Source organism: Nilaparvata lugens, chromosome 4 (assembly GCF_014356525.2).
Source record: "Nilaparvata lugens isolate BPH chromosome 4, ASM1435652v1, whole genome shotgun sequence".
Classification (NCBI taxonomy): Eukaryota; Metazoa; Arthropoda; class Insecta; order Hemiptera; family Delphacidae; genus Nilaparvata; species Nilaparvata lugens.
The window spans coordinates 10,001,272-10,016,414 of NC_052507.1; the positions used below are offsets into that span (position 1 = coordinate 10,001,272).

A 15,143-nucleotide genomic window follows, 5' to 3' on the forward strand; every position below is an offset into this window, starting at 1 on the left:
AAAGGCTCAGAAAAAAAAATTAAAAACTTAAGAATAGTACATACTATATGACAAAGTAGAATCCAATTAACCACTGTGACGTCTTGAGGCCATCATGAAGTGAATATTTCACACAGGGAATACATAAAAATATACGATAAAAAAAAAGATGATGAGGGAACATTTACAATACCGTGTTCGAGAACGTGAAAATGAAAAAACCATTGCTCAATGTTTTTAGTAACAATGCTTGTTGGATACAATATTATACTTTATACAACTAGTTTGAAGAATATGTTATGCTCAATCCAATAATCTATGCTTTTGCTTAAATTACGTGTCATTTGTTTATCTATAAAATCGTTTGGAATTTTATTTATAATGTAGCTGCAATAATAGGTAAATTGATGCCTGCATATGGTTAGCTTAATGAGTTCTGTGTTGAATCTATTGTTAGGACGTGTATTATGGGGTGTTATGTGTGCAGGAAAATTAGATTTATTCTTATTGATATGGAGTATTATATTTTTCATATAATTCTGTCTTATTGTAGGGACCTTAAATTCAAGAAAAATGTCCCTACTAGGATAGAGTCGAGGTCTTCCTAATGCTGCTCTTATAATATGTTTTTGTAAGATAAATAATTTCTTCAGATGTGTATCATAAGCAGCTCCCCATACTTCATTAATATATTGAAATAATGAGTGAGCGTATGCAAAGTAAATTTTCCGTATAATGTCTATGTTTTTTATTTTATTTATTTTGTAAAAAATGTAAATGAGGTATTTCAACTTTGAGCACAAATAATCTATGTGTTTGTTCCATTTTAAATGTTGATCCAATAATATACCAAGATATTTAATCGTGTGAACCCTTTCTAATGTTTTTTGTGCTTCTGTATTATCTGTAGAGTTTTCATTGTTATTATTTGTTGTCCCTATTTTAAGATTTAAATCTGTTGCTGGTTGTCCAGTTATATTGGGTGAAAAGGTGATATACTTAGTTTTGTCAGCGTTTAAAGTCAGGATATGTTCTTGAAGCCATTTTCTAATAATTATTAGGTTTCTATTGGCTATATTGAAAGTTTCTACCCAGCTTTTGCCGCTGAAGATCAATACAGTGTCATCTGCAAAAGACAGAGTGGTGCAATCTTGGAGGTTTAGTTTGAGTAGGTCATTCACATATAACAAAAAAAGAACTGGTGAAAGCACAGAACCTTGAGGCAAGCCGAAACCTGACGTATATTTAATATCAGTTTGACCCTGAAGATGTAGGTATTGTTTCCTTTCAGTCAAATATGAAGAAAATAAATCATTTGCTGCACCTCTAATTCCAGCCCTATCTAATTTGTTTAATAATATATTGTGAGGTATCGTATCAAAAGCTTTTGATAGATCCATGAACACTGCAAGAGTTTTTCTATTGCTATTAAAATTGTCAAAAATTATTTTGTTCAAGTGGATGACTGCATCTTTAGTAGACTTATTTTTTTGAAAACCAAATTGCTTTTCATTTATTATATTTTCTTTCTCTAAAAAACTCATAATTCTGTTTTTTATTATTTTTTCTAATATTTTGGAAAGGTTACTTATCAAGCTTATCGGTCTATAATTTTCTGGTTTTTTTAAATCTCCGGTTTTAGGTATTGGGATGATTCTGGCTTCTCTGAACTTTTTTGGGAAATATCCTTCATTTAAACATTTGTTGAATATATGTTCTAAGGGTCCAGTTATGTGGTGAGAAATTTTTTTTATGAAAGGTCCTGTGAAGTTATCTGGTCCTGGTGTAGATTTGTTTTTCAACTGATTTATAATTGACATTATTTCGTTTGAGTTTGTGGGGTTGAGAAAGATACTGTGCTGACATGAATTTGATAGCGATCGAGGAACTGGGATATCACTTACATTTCCTGATATTTTTCTGGCAAATGATACACCCACGTTAGCAAAGTAATCGTTGAGTATATCTGCATCTAGGCTTATTTCTTTTGTGTTTTTCTTTATTTCCAGCAGCTCGTTAATGTATTCCCAAGTTTTCTTGGCGTTATTCCTATGTTCATCGAACTTCTCATTAAAATAATCTATTTTTGCCCTTTTTATTAAATTATTTAAAGTATTCCGGTAGTTTTTGTAGCGGGTTTGCAATTCAATATTGTTTGGCTGTCGTGAGAGCTTCCTGTGTAATTTGTCTCTTTCTCGGATTGCATTGACTAGACTGGGTGTTATCCATTTTTTTACTGGTTTGTTTTTTTTACTTAATCTGATTGTTTTTGTTCTTTTATTTGTGAGTTGTGTCAATTTTTCTATGAAATTGCTAACCATTGCATCGATATTGTCGGTGTTGTAAATATCAGCCCAGTTTTCAACCTGTAAGTCAGCTATTAATCCGTCAAAGTCAGTTACAGTTTTGGTCCATAATTCCCCTGCTACCGCGTTATTTTTCAAGGCTTCACTCAAGTGCAGTGAAACACTGTAATGGTCTGTTATGTTAGTTTTAATAATCACGCCACGCTGCAGGTCTCTAATGTTTCCCCCCTCCTTGAAAAATATGTGGTCTATGCAGGTACCATTTCCATTCACTATCCTTGTCGGCTTGTTAATGTAGGATTTAAATCCGTTGATATGCAGAGTACTCAAGTACTCATTTGTTAAACTATTGTTTTCTAAAATATTAAGATTTATATCGCCCATTAAAATTACATTGGTAGTGTCCTTCATTCTGTTCAAACAAGCGTCTAGACTTGAAATGAAATTATTAATGTTGGTAGCTGGAGAGCGATAAATTAAAATTATTGTGTATTTGATGTTATCAATTGAACAAACTATACAGATTGAATTCGATTCTTCGATATCCAAATCAATTATTTCAAAATGAAAATTTTTATCAACAAATAAACATATCCCATCACACTTTGAATGTTTACTTTTATTCTGTACAACATTATATCCTTCAAGACCGTAAGTGAAATGAGCATCATCCGTAATCCACGTTTCTGATAAGGCAATAATATGAAATTTGAAGTTTATATTTCCTAAATAATGAACCAGTTCTTCAAAGTTTTTATTCAGGCTTCTTATATTAGTATGAAAAAAATTCAATAAGTTTTTATTGCTTATGTTATGTGGTTCGAAAGAGAATAAATCATCTATTTCACTTGTATCATGATAGCCTATGAGATCATCATCACATTCAAGAACTGACATATATTTTTCTATAAGAGTATAATACTATTCTGTAAAATTTATAATAATATTAATTGTAATGAAAAAGAAAAAAAAACAAAGAAAGTAAGTTAATAAGGAAGAAGATAAAAAAATATGTTAAACCGAGCGGGTAAAGTTATTTACCAATCTTGCGACTTCGCGCCGCGCCTCTTTTAAACAAGAAAATGGTCTTTCCAACCCATAGAAGGATCCAGAAAACTCAAATTAAAAAAATTTGTGAGAATTATTTAAACAAAAGAAGCAGTTTTTGCTAAACCAAATAACAAGAAATGGGTTCAGAGTTGCATAAATAAGCAAGTTGAGTAGAAATGGAGTTTGGAATAAAACAAGCTGACACCGTGATCGTAATAGCAAAAACCATTGAATAAACTGTTTCAATCGCCCCCCACAATTATTCTATAATGCATGCACTCACAGCACTGAATCACTCTGAAGATAATTCCAGGGTTTGGCACGCAGCTAGAAAAATACCACAGACAATATCAGATTGCTATTTCGGCCTCCACCGCTATCTGAATTGTCACAACCAATAATTGCACCTAACACCGATATCTGATTGCGATAACTGAATTTGTACAAACGCAATCTTATCATAATAATTACAGGAGGCAGTATAACAGATTGGATACTAGTGTAGGCTACAGCTTAGTCATTCTTAACTTCACTGAGAGCGAAAGAAAGAGATAACAATAAATGATAATGAAACGAAAAAGAAGAATTTATTGATAAGTTGTTATTGTAATTGCAGGGCAAAAGGTATCTCTGAACTGCACTGTGAAAACGTTTTAGCTATAAGCCGTCGGATATTGCAGAAGTCACAATAATAATAATAGTAATGCCCAGCTTATCAGAGTAATTCATTCACATACATTTGCCTGGCAATCATTAGATTAAAGAGTTTTCAATTTTAATATCAATATGTTTCTTTACACAGAGTTTCATGCACGAGTACATGATTTATATAATGTAAATTTCATGTGCATATCTATATAGATTCATATGTAAGCATAATATAGCCTTATTAATACTTAAGTATATACATCAATCACCAAGATAAGCCATTTAACAACCAAAGTGAATCTGCTGTGCTTATTTCATTCCATCTCAAAAATTTTTTACTATTTCACATGGAGCAAATTTATTTCTTAACGGATAAATAACACTTTAAAACATACGGAATCGTAGTCTATCATCAATTTAAACCATAGCAGCAATAAAAGCTTCCAGATCCTTATCCACTGGTCTTACTTTTATGTTTCCTGCTCTATCCACCCACACATATTTAAAATCCTTCTCTTTTTGGAGCTTCTTTAGTTGCGATAGAATCTTTCTACGTACCAGAGTAAGTGACAAATTGATGAACACTGGGCGATCCTCCGCTTGAAATCCGACGTCGCGAGTGGAAAGTCTCCTCACGTGTTTCTTCTTATCTAGTACCTTGTGCGCGTCATCTCGTCGTACGAATTTGACGATGATCCCGGGGGAGTGTTGGTTTGCCCCCTTGGGCAGGCGGTGGCAGCTGTCTATCGCCTCCGGACCCAGGTCAACTCCGACTGCTTTACACGTGGCTAGCACAACGTCTCTAGTATTTTCCCCATGCACAGTAGGAACCCCGTGTATCTCGAGCATGTTTCTACGGCCATACTGTTCGAGTGAATCCACCCTATCGTTAAGCACCTCTACACTTGTTTTTAGTTTAGTGTTTTCAGTTTTTAAGTGCAATATTATATCCTGCTGGGCCTTTATTATACCCTCCAGCCTAATTAATGTGTCAGAATTTGCACTGATCTTATTCAAACAAGTTTCAAGCGAAAGTTCTAATCTTGCCTGACCCTCACCAAATTTTTTTTCAAGGTCGGACATAGTTGTCCTGAAGCAATCCGCTGATACGTCGGACAGAGTACTAGCGTTACCTGGCGATGATTTCACCGGCGTTGCAACTGTGTTATCATTTCGTTGACTGCGTAACTTAGCCTCACATTTATTGCACGACCAAGAATTCGACATCAGGATCTCTAATTCTGCATCAGTCATTTTTTTGCCACCAATACACTGTCCATGGAACATGGACTTACAAATAGAACAGACTAATTTGTCCCTCGCCTGTCGATTAATTGAGAATTTGCAGGTTTCACAGACATTAATTTTTCATTTTTGGCGTACATCGTGAATTACTATCTTCAATAATTATAATTTATTTCAACATTTATTCTTATACCTACACAACTATTAATTTTTATTTTTTTCGCAGGTAGGACAAGACGTTAGTGATTTCAATCTACTGTGGACTGGCATTCATCCAAAGCCGGACGCCCTTAGGTCACTGGCTGCTCACCAGAGGGTCAACCATTTTCCTAGGTGAATTTCCAATTAAGTTACACTCAACTATGAAACACTATTTCTCAAATATCAGAATAAATTGTGTATTGAATAATGAAAAAAAAAAACAAAATCACTTTGCTTATATGGGCTACTTGATTCAAAAAAAACCAATATAAAAACGTTTAGTACCCTTTCATTAAAAACTTTAACATATTTTAATGACTAGTTTCGACCATAGGTCATTTTGACCTATTTTGAAAATGACCTATAGTCGAAACTAATCATTAAAATATTTTAAAGTTTTTAATGAAAGGGTACTAAAAGTTTTTATTTGAAAAAATATATATTATACCACTTTTACAATATTACTTATCACTTGTAAAGTCTGAAGATGCTGATGGGGTCAGCGTCCTAAAACGCAGAAAAAAACACAGAACTGAAATTTTAAAATATTTCTGAAATGAATTCTATTAATTACAAACAATTAAAATAAGTTAGTATACAGATGGAAATTACTGAGATATTGCAATTATTCAAATGCTATTGACTTGATAATTATTAAACGAAAATCCAAATTAAATGCTGTAAATCACCCCGAAGACTTCTGCTACTGCAAATATTGACAACAGGGTAAACAGCTAGATGGAAATTCGATGAGCGCTACTATTCAAAAATTAAATGTCAGCCCGGGAACAAATAATTCCGCTCATCGAATTTCCATCTATAGTGAGGTCCACGTTATAATGGCAGTGTTTGATTAGCAATGTTATTGCTATACTTGTCTATCATTCAACAAAGCAGATAGCGCTATCTCTTTCTCGCTTTGTTCCGTTGCCAGATCGTCTTCCAACAATCTAGAATTGATCATTAAAAAAAAATTTAATCTTAATTGTGAAAAAATAATTTTGAAAATATTGAAAAATATAATTTCTTGCTTAATAGAATATGATTGATTATTTCAAACGAGAATGAACAGTTAATATTAAATCAATAAAGCTGTATGAGCTACCGTCTAAAGAAGGCATTGACAACACTGAGGATCGGCAACTTTGTTCTCCTATCTTTCTCCACTGTCATTATAACGTGGACCTCACTATAGCTGTTTACCCTGTTTTCAATATTTGCAGTAGCAGAAATCTTCGGGGTGATTTACAGCATTTAGTTTAGATTTTTGTTTAATAATAATAATAATTAGAATAAGCCAAACTTTGAAGAAACTGTAAAATTTTGAAACCAGAAAATCAAACACACTATTATATTTCCGCCACACTGCACAGAAAGCAGCTGTTTTCCAGTCCCTACGTAGATCTGAAAGACCTTGTTTGCAGACAACTCTCGTCTGACCTAAGAAACAGGTTTCTTTCCGGCCAAGGCCGGAAAACGTACTCTTTCCAGCCGCTAACATGGAAGTCCGTAGTTAATAAGTCATCCGCTAGATCGGGCGAGTGTCAACTTTCTTCAACTGAAGTCACGATTATTTCAGTTCGAAATTCGAATCAAACTAATTCAGCATTCGCTTTGCAACCATTTTTATTCAATTATTTTATTGGTGATTAGCGCATTCAGAATTTTCAAAAATGCTTGAAGATGACAACGCCCGTGATATTCCAAGTGAAATTTTAAAAGAATCTGAAATCCTGACTGCAAATCTTCTACCACTAAAATTAAGAGATAGATACAATAACGAGTATTCTTTATTTATTTTGTCAGCAATACCTGTAGTGTGGCGAAAAATATCGTTCGCACCACGGGCTAAAATGTTTTCCGGCTCTCAATCTTTTCTAGTCCGAGGCCGTAGGCCTCGGACTTGAAAACCGATTTCGAGCCGGAAAAATCTCATTTTCTGCTCTAGGTGCGAAATATACTATTAAATGATGTATCAATTTGCAGGTCGTACGAGTTGACACGGAAAGACAGGCTGTACAAGAACATAGAGAAAATGCAGCATACAAAGGGCGTGAAGCACTTTGACTTCATCCCGCAGACGTTCATAATGCCGGGCGACTTCCGCGACTTGATGACGTGTCACTACCGGCAGCGCGGACCTTGGATCGTCAAGCCGGTCGCATCGTCGAGAGGCCGTGGCATCTATATTGTCAACTCGGTGAGCCCCCTGCACATTAGTAGCGACTTAGCATAAGAAGATATCCTATGTTATGGTTCGTTTGTGTTAAAGCCAAATTCGAAGCCGTTTTTTGTTGATTCAAGCCGACTACTGTCTGTTATTACTGTTTTGGCTGGGTAAGAGTGTAAGGCTCGCCGCGAAGTACCCACGCTAATCCACGAAAAGCAACCCACGCTGTGGGATGTTTTGTAAACCATTGCTATAGAATTATTCATAATCAATCAGCTGACAAGTGGATTATTCATTGCAAGTATTATTTTCATTACACAGATGTCTGGAGAAGCCTAGCAATGGTTTACAAAACATTCCACGGCGTGGGTTGCTGCTCGTGGATTAACATGGGTCTACTTTACGGCGGGCCTAAGAACGGCACAGTATGAGAGATTGCCAGCGTCACATAGCTCCACCAAAAAGAACTACTATAGTGAGGTCCACGTTATAATGGCAGTGTTTGATTAGCAATGGTATTGCTCTCCTTGTCTTTCATTCAACAAAGCTGATAGCTCTATCTCTTTCTCGCTTTGCTCTGTTGCCAGATCGTCTTTCAACAATGTAGAATCAATAATTAATTAACAAAATATTTCATCTTAATTATGTAATTTCATTGTGAAATTTTCAAAAAATATAATTTATTGCTTAATAAAATATAATTGATTATTTTAAATGAGAATGAACAGTTAATATTACATCAATATTCCTGTATCTGCTACCGTCTATAGAAGGCATTGACAAGACAGAGGTTCGGCAACATTTTCTCCACTGCCATTATAACGTGGACCTAACTATAGGACTATGCTTGAGTTGACAGTGAAATCTGGAACATCAACGTCCTATACCATGGGATATCTTCGTATGCTATCTTTTCTCTGTGGCTATCTACATAATTCCTATATCAAATTACAAAGAATTAGACTGAAGTACAATAATAATTATTCTCATAACAACCTAACCGAGTAATGGTTTTCTAATTGGGAAATAACTGAATATTTACTCATTTAAATGCAAATAGAGATTTTTGCAACCCATGAGCTACATAATTCAATTCATGCTATAATTTCATATATGCTATAATTTTTCTATAGTAACAGCTATCTACAACATGAATATTGACTAGCACACAAGTTTATACTTATGCTATTCGAGCCACAATATGAAAAATATTTGTCTTCCACAAACAATGTGGAAAATATGATATACAATCATATCAATCTAAATTATCCCTTTTCTAGGAACATTATAATAATTTTAAATAAGCTTGTTAATATTTTAATCCTATTAATATCTAGACACCCCCTATTTTTTGCGCACTTACCTGTTTACGTGCTGATAAACTGTTTTTTTTTTTGTGTTTGTGAAATATTGTATTATTAATGTATTGTCTATTTTTGTGGGTCATGTGATGTATTTCACATTATTTTGTAAACTGTTGCTTGAAGAGAATACAATTTGATTCAAACACAAAAAAATGATACTATAGTGAGGTCCACGTTATAATGACAGTATTTGATCAACTTTGGTTTTGCTATTCTTGTCTATCATTCGATGTTACTATCCTTTTCTAGGTCCTCAACGATGCCAATTATGTTTTTGACAGTGTAGAAATATAATTAATCAATGCAGAGAATCGGCATCGCTATTCTTCAATCTTTATCCACTGCCATTATAAAGTGAACCTCACTATAGATGTAATTGATGCTGGTTGAATGCTCATTCGATCGTTTCCGTGTCGAGTTCAGACTAAAAATGAAGAAATTTGAAAACTTTATATCTATATACTGGATGTCCAGTGATTATTTACAATTACGGCATTGTCATTAGCTAATATTAAGCCCTCAATAGTGCACATTTCTTGGAGCACCCTGCAAGTCAGTAGGTTACATTATTTTGTAAACTGTTTCTTGAAGGGAATAAAATTATATTCGATTAATGCTGACATATTCATAAATTGTTGCATTCGGTCTATTTGTATTGAAACGTTTGGCAAATTAATTTGATTTTATCTGATTGAATCGTGAGTCTTGGTTTGCAGCCAGACGAAGTTCCGGTTGAAGAAAGCGTAGTGGTAGCTAAGTACATAGACCGACCGCTTCTGATAGCCGGACACAAGTGCGACCTGCGTCTCTACGTGGCCGTCACGTCGTACGACCCGCTGCTCATCTACATGTACGAGGAGGGCCTTGTGCGACTCGCCACCGTCAAGTACGACTCGGGTCGCAAGCATCTCTGGAATCCGTGCATGCATCTCTGCAACTACAGCATCAACAAACACCATTCCGACTATATCAAGTCAGTATCCACATTCTATGTCAAGTAGCCTATACTCCTGTAGTGTAGTATAAATAATATTGGTGATAAAATTGGTATGCTATCTTTGTCTGTCATTAGACAAAACAGATAACTCCATCCTTTTCTTGCTTTGCAACTTTGTTTAATCGTTTCGGCTAGAAATACTAAGAAATTGTCAAAAACTACAGAATAATTGATACTTAGGAAGACCCGTTTCGGTTGTAACACCATTGTCAATCTCTGATAAACTATATCTAAACTCTGAGAATTTATCAGAGATTGACAATGGTGTATCAACCGAAACCGGTCTTTCTAAGTATCAATAAATCTGTAGTTTTTGATAATTTCTTGGTATTTTTATTTAATATGGATAATTACCACAATATCAACTTCTCAGTTACACAAATACTTCAGCAAATTCCATTTGTCAACAGAAAGCACTGCGAAATATGTTGAGGTTGCATCCACAAACACATTGTAGGGACTATTTTATTGAAATGGAGATAGTCAGCGTTTCCTGTCTCTATATATATTTTGAAAGTGTGTGTGTATATATTAGAAGGTGTTCACTACAGACTATTAGCAAGACGCATGAATATAATACACGACATAAGAGTACCTTCTCCGAATATCATAGATTGACTTTGTACGAGGAGGGCCTTGTGCGACTCGCCACCGTCAAGTACGACTCGGGTCGCAAGCATCTCTGGAATCCGTGCATGCATCTCTGCAACTACAGCATCAACAAGCATCATTCCGACTATATCAAGTCAGTATCCACATTCTATGTCAAGTAGCCTATACTCATGTAGTGTAGTATAAATAATATTGGTAATAAAATTGGTATGCTATCTTTGTCTGTCATTAGACAAAGCAGATAACTCCATCCTTTTCTTGCTTTGCAACTTTGTTTAATCGTTTCGGCTAGAAATACTAAGAAATTGTCAAAAACTACAGATTTATTGATACTTAGAAAGACCGGTTTCGGTTGTTACGCCATTGTCAATCTCTGATAAACTATATCTAAACTCTGAGAGTTTATCAGGGATTGACAGTGGTGTAAGAACCGAAACCGGTCTTTCTAAGTATCAATAAATCTGTGGTTTTTGACAATTTCTTAGTATTTCTCTGATAGTTTATCAAAGATTGACAATGGTGTAAGAAACGAAACCGGTCTTTCTGAGTATCATTAAATCTGTGGTTTTTGACAATTTCTTAGTATTTCTCTGATAGTTTATCAGAGATTGACAATGGTGTAACAACCGAAACCGGTCTTTCTAAGTATCAATAAATCTGTGGTTTTTGACAATTTCTTAGTATTTCTCTGATAGTTTATCAGAGATTGACAATGGTGTAACAACCGAAACCGGTCTTCCTAGGTATCAATAAATCTGTGGTCTTTGACAATTTCTTAGTATTTTTATTCAATTTAAAATAAAATCAGCTAAAGATTGCTCTCTCTAGCTCCCCATAGGGCCACTGAATAAGTTATATGTGACTCAACCAAGCAATGTTTGATGTTTGAACTGACGTTGTTATGATTTTTTTGGCAATAAATGAATTGTTTGTTCGTGGCAGGAGCGACGACCCTGAAGCAGAGGACGTGGGTCACAAGTGGACGCTGAGCGCACTGCTCCGTCACCTGCGCAAGAGGGGAGTGGAGGGTGGAGGGGGTGAAGGAGGCGTGGACACTGGTCAGCTGATGCAGCGAATCGAGGAGGTGGTGGTGAAGGCCATCATGGCTACCGCACCCTCCATCGTTGCCGCCTGTCAGCTGTTTGTGCCGCATCCTAACAACTGTTTCGGTCAGTTTCAACAATTAATAAACCATGTATTATAAAGAATTTTTCGTCTACCAATCATCTATATAAATACTGGTATGTTACTTGCACAGTAACGTTTTTACCGCATTCGTATGATAATTCTGTCCTCAATACGTTTCGAGTAGAAACAATCATACTTTTGCGTAAAACTAGCGTTACCATACATTTGTCGAACATTTCATGATAGTAAAGACGTTAAAGTAAAGGCGGTAAAGACGTTTCATACTCTTTTTACTTTCCTTGCCCTATTACCATAGGTAAGGAAAGTATTGCTTTCCGAAAAAATTAAGGTACTCCAATTTCCAAATTTCTATACGTTTCAAGGTCCCCTGAGTCAAAAAAGTGGTTTTTGGGTATTGGTATGTATGTGTTTGTGTGTGTGTGTGTGTGTGTGTGTGTATGAGTGTATGTGCGTCTGTGTACACGATATCTCATCACCCAATTAACGGAATGACTTGAAATTTGGAACTTAAGGACCTTACACTATAAGGATCCGACACGAACAATTTCGATCAAATGCGATTCAAGATGGCGGCTAAAATGGCGAAAATGTTGTCAAAAACAGGGTTTTTCACGATTTTCTCGAAAATGGCTCCAACGATTTTGATCAAATTTATACCTTAAATAGTCATTGATAAGCTATATCAACTGCCACTAGTCCCATATCTGTAAAAATTTCAGGAGCTCCGCCCCATCTATGCAAAGTTTGATTTTAGATTCCCAATTATCAGGCTTCGGATGCAATCATTTCAATTGCAAACTGTTGGCAACTGTTGATTCTATTAAATGATTCACTATGAAGAGATAGCAGACCTCGTATGTCTCCAGCGTTATTGTCCTGTTACCAGCTAGCTCAGATCTTTGTTTATAAGTGAGATGCGCGGGAACACTAGCGTCAGGTGATCAATTTTCATAACGGCAAGGAAAGTTGTGTGAGTTCGCCACACCAGATTTTTTTGTAATAATAATAATACAAGGAAGAATAATTGGAAACAGAAAACATAACCTGCTGCTGCTAGAGTTACTACAAGCATTCTGTAATCTATAAACATAACACAGTATAGCATTTTGAATCAGGAATTTTGTGATAGTTGTTTGACAAAACTCGCACCTGGAGGGCTGAAGGCGGCTGTTTGAAGTGGTTACTCTTCCTATTTTGGAACTAGGAAAAATGATACACGATTGTAAAGAAAACTTATGATTTCATTATATTTACAGTATGTAATAAAATCAAATGTTTATTTTTTCTACAATCAGCTGTTTGTTTCCATGCATGGAAAACAGCTGAAATTGAATGACTATGACAAAATCATATTAAATAAATGATTATTAGAGGAAAATAATGCCATTTTGTAATACTATAAAATGATGTATGCAACCTGTACGGTAACAGTTTTACCGCATTCGTATGATATATCTGTCCTCAACTACGTTTCGGGCAGAAACAATCATACTCATGCGTAAAGCTAGTGTCAAGCTAGAGTAGTGCTACCGAACATGTGTCGTAAAATACTAAACTGTATTTATGTTATGTTGTGTAGAGTTGTACGGTTTCGATATCCTGATCGACTACCAACTGAAGCCTTGGCTGCTAGAGGTGAATTTGTCGCCATCTTTGGGCTGCGACTCGCCACTGGACACGCGACTCAAGTCGGCCATGTTGGCAGACCTGCTCACTTTGGTGGGTGTGCCAGCACTGGATCCGGTCACCAGGCCTGCCAACCATCTGCGTCACCAGCACCATCGGCACTCGACGTTGCCTGAGCGACGCCATCTTACTAGATCTTTCGCGGACAACTTATTGGGTACCAGTGATCTAGATAAATATGCAGAAACATAAATTTCAATTTTATTGTATTTCCTCATCCAATTTATTGGATTGAACTTCAAATAATCCAATTTCAAAATACTTTTTGCGACTCAATTAAATATAACATTTTATGAAATTTTTAACCGTGATTAAGTGCTGATTAAGTAGTACGTCTTGACTTCTATTATTGATTCTCTTCAGTACTGAGTACCCTATCCATAACATGTTCAATAATTGGTCAATAGTTATTGATATAATATGGATTAAGAGTTGCATTACCACGAGCTTGAGATTTGAAATATTACTAAATATGAAAAATAATGGTAATGTGTTTTCTTTTCCAATTGCTTACATGTTTATTGAAATCATTAAGTAGAAATATGGCTAGAACAATGGCTTTTCCACAGTTTATATCCAATGTTGTGTTTAAAATATTTTCGTCAGACTTATTGGCTGTCAACTAATAAAACGAAATATTTGAATGTTATGGAATCTATTGTGATGCGAATTCCATCATATTTCCACAAATAGATATGAGAAATTCATTATTATTTGTCAATGGAACACAATTTATTACATATTTCAAAAGCTTTTTGGAGATTCAGCTTTCAGGTTACGTTACCTACCTTTCATTTTTACTCGCTATTATCTACGAACTACTATTTCAAGTTCAAAAAGTATATTGGGAATATAGAAAAAACATTAAAGAAATTATATCGACGTTAATATTCACAAAAATATGCTTTAATAAGTAAAGGCAAGCGATTTTGCTTATAATCGCCTATAAGCTCCATTGTAAAATTCAAATATTTGGAATCTTCATGGCGGCGGCGGGAAAAAAATTCCAATGGCCATACTGTGGGTAATATGATATGGGTAAAATGATACACGATTGTAAAGAAAACTTATGATTTCATTATATTTACAGTATGTAATAAAATCAAATGTTTATTTGTTCTACAATCAGCTGTTTGTTTCCATGCATGGAAAACAGCTGAAATTGAATGACTATGACAAAATCATATTAAATAAATTATTATTAGAGGGAAATAATGCCATTTTGTAATACTATAAAATGATGTATGCAACCTGTACGGTAACAGTTTTACCGCATTCGTATGAAAATTCTATCCTCAACTACGTTTCGGGCAGAAACAATCATACTCATGCGTAAAGCTAGTGTCAAGCTAGAGTAGTGCTACCGAACATGTGTCGTAAAATACTAAACTGTATTTATGTTATGTTGTGTAGAGTTGTACGGTTTCGATATCCTGATCGACTACCAACTGAAGCCGTGGCTGCTAGAGGTGAATTTGTCGCCATCTTTGGGCTGCGACTCGCCACTGGACACGCGACTCAAGTCGGCCATGTTGGCAGACCTGCTCACACTAGTCGGTGTGCCCGCACTGGATCCGGTCACCAGGCCTGCCAACCATCTGCGACACCAGCACCATCGGCACTCGACGTTGCCTGAGCGACGCCATCTTACTACGGTCAGTCTCTGCTGGAAACATAAATTACAATTACACGAATTAATGGATAAAAGTTTATTTGTAAACACGGCTTATCCATCT

The 15,143-nt window shown here is 35.4% G+C and overlaps 1 protein-coding gene across 1 annotated transcript in view; it reads left to right on the top strand.

The window, feature by feature from the left end:
* The window catches only part of LOC111049462 (tubulin polyglutamylase TTLL5), an 82,565-nt gene that overhangs the window by 52,281 nt on the left and 15,141 nt on the right, over nucleotides 1-15,143 (top strand). The window contains exons 3-7 of the mRNA XM_039425666.1: nucleotides 5,455-5,561; nucleotides 7,416-7,629; nucleotides 9,680-9,936; nucleotides 11,515-11,741; nucleotides 13,301-13,540. Of these exons, the coding sequence (XP_039281600.1) occupies nucleotides 5,455-5,561; nucleotides 7,416-7,629; nucleotides 9,680-9,936; nucleotides 11,515-11,741; nucleotides 13,301-13,540 (1,045 nt within the window). The remainder of the gene's footprint in view (nucleotides 1-5,454; nucleotides 5,562-7,415; nucleotides 7,630-9,679; nucleotides 9,937-11,514; nucleotides 11,742-13,300; nucleotides 13,541-15,143) is intronic.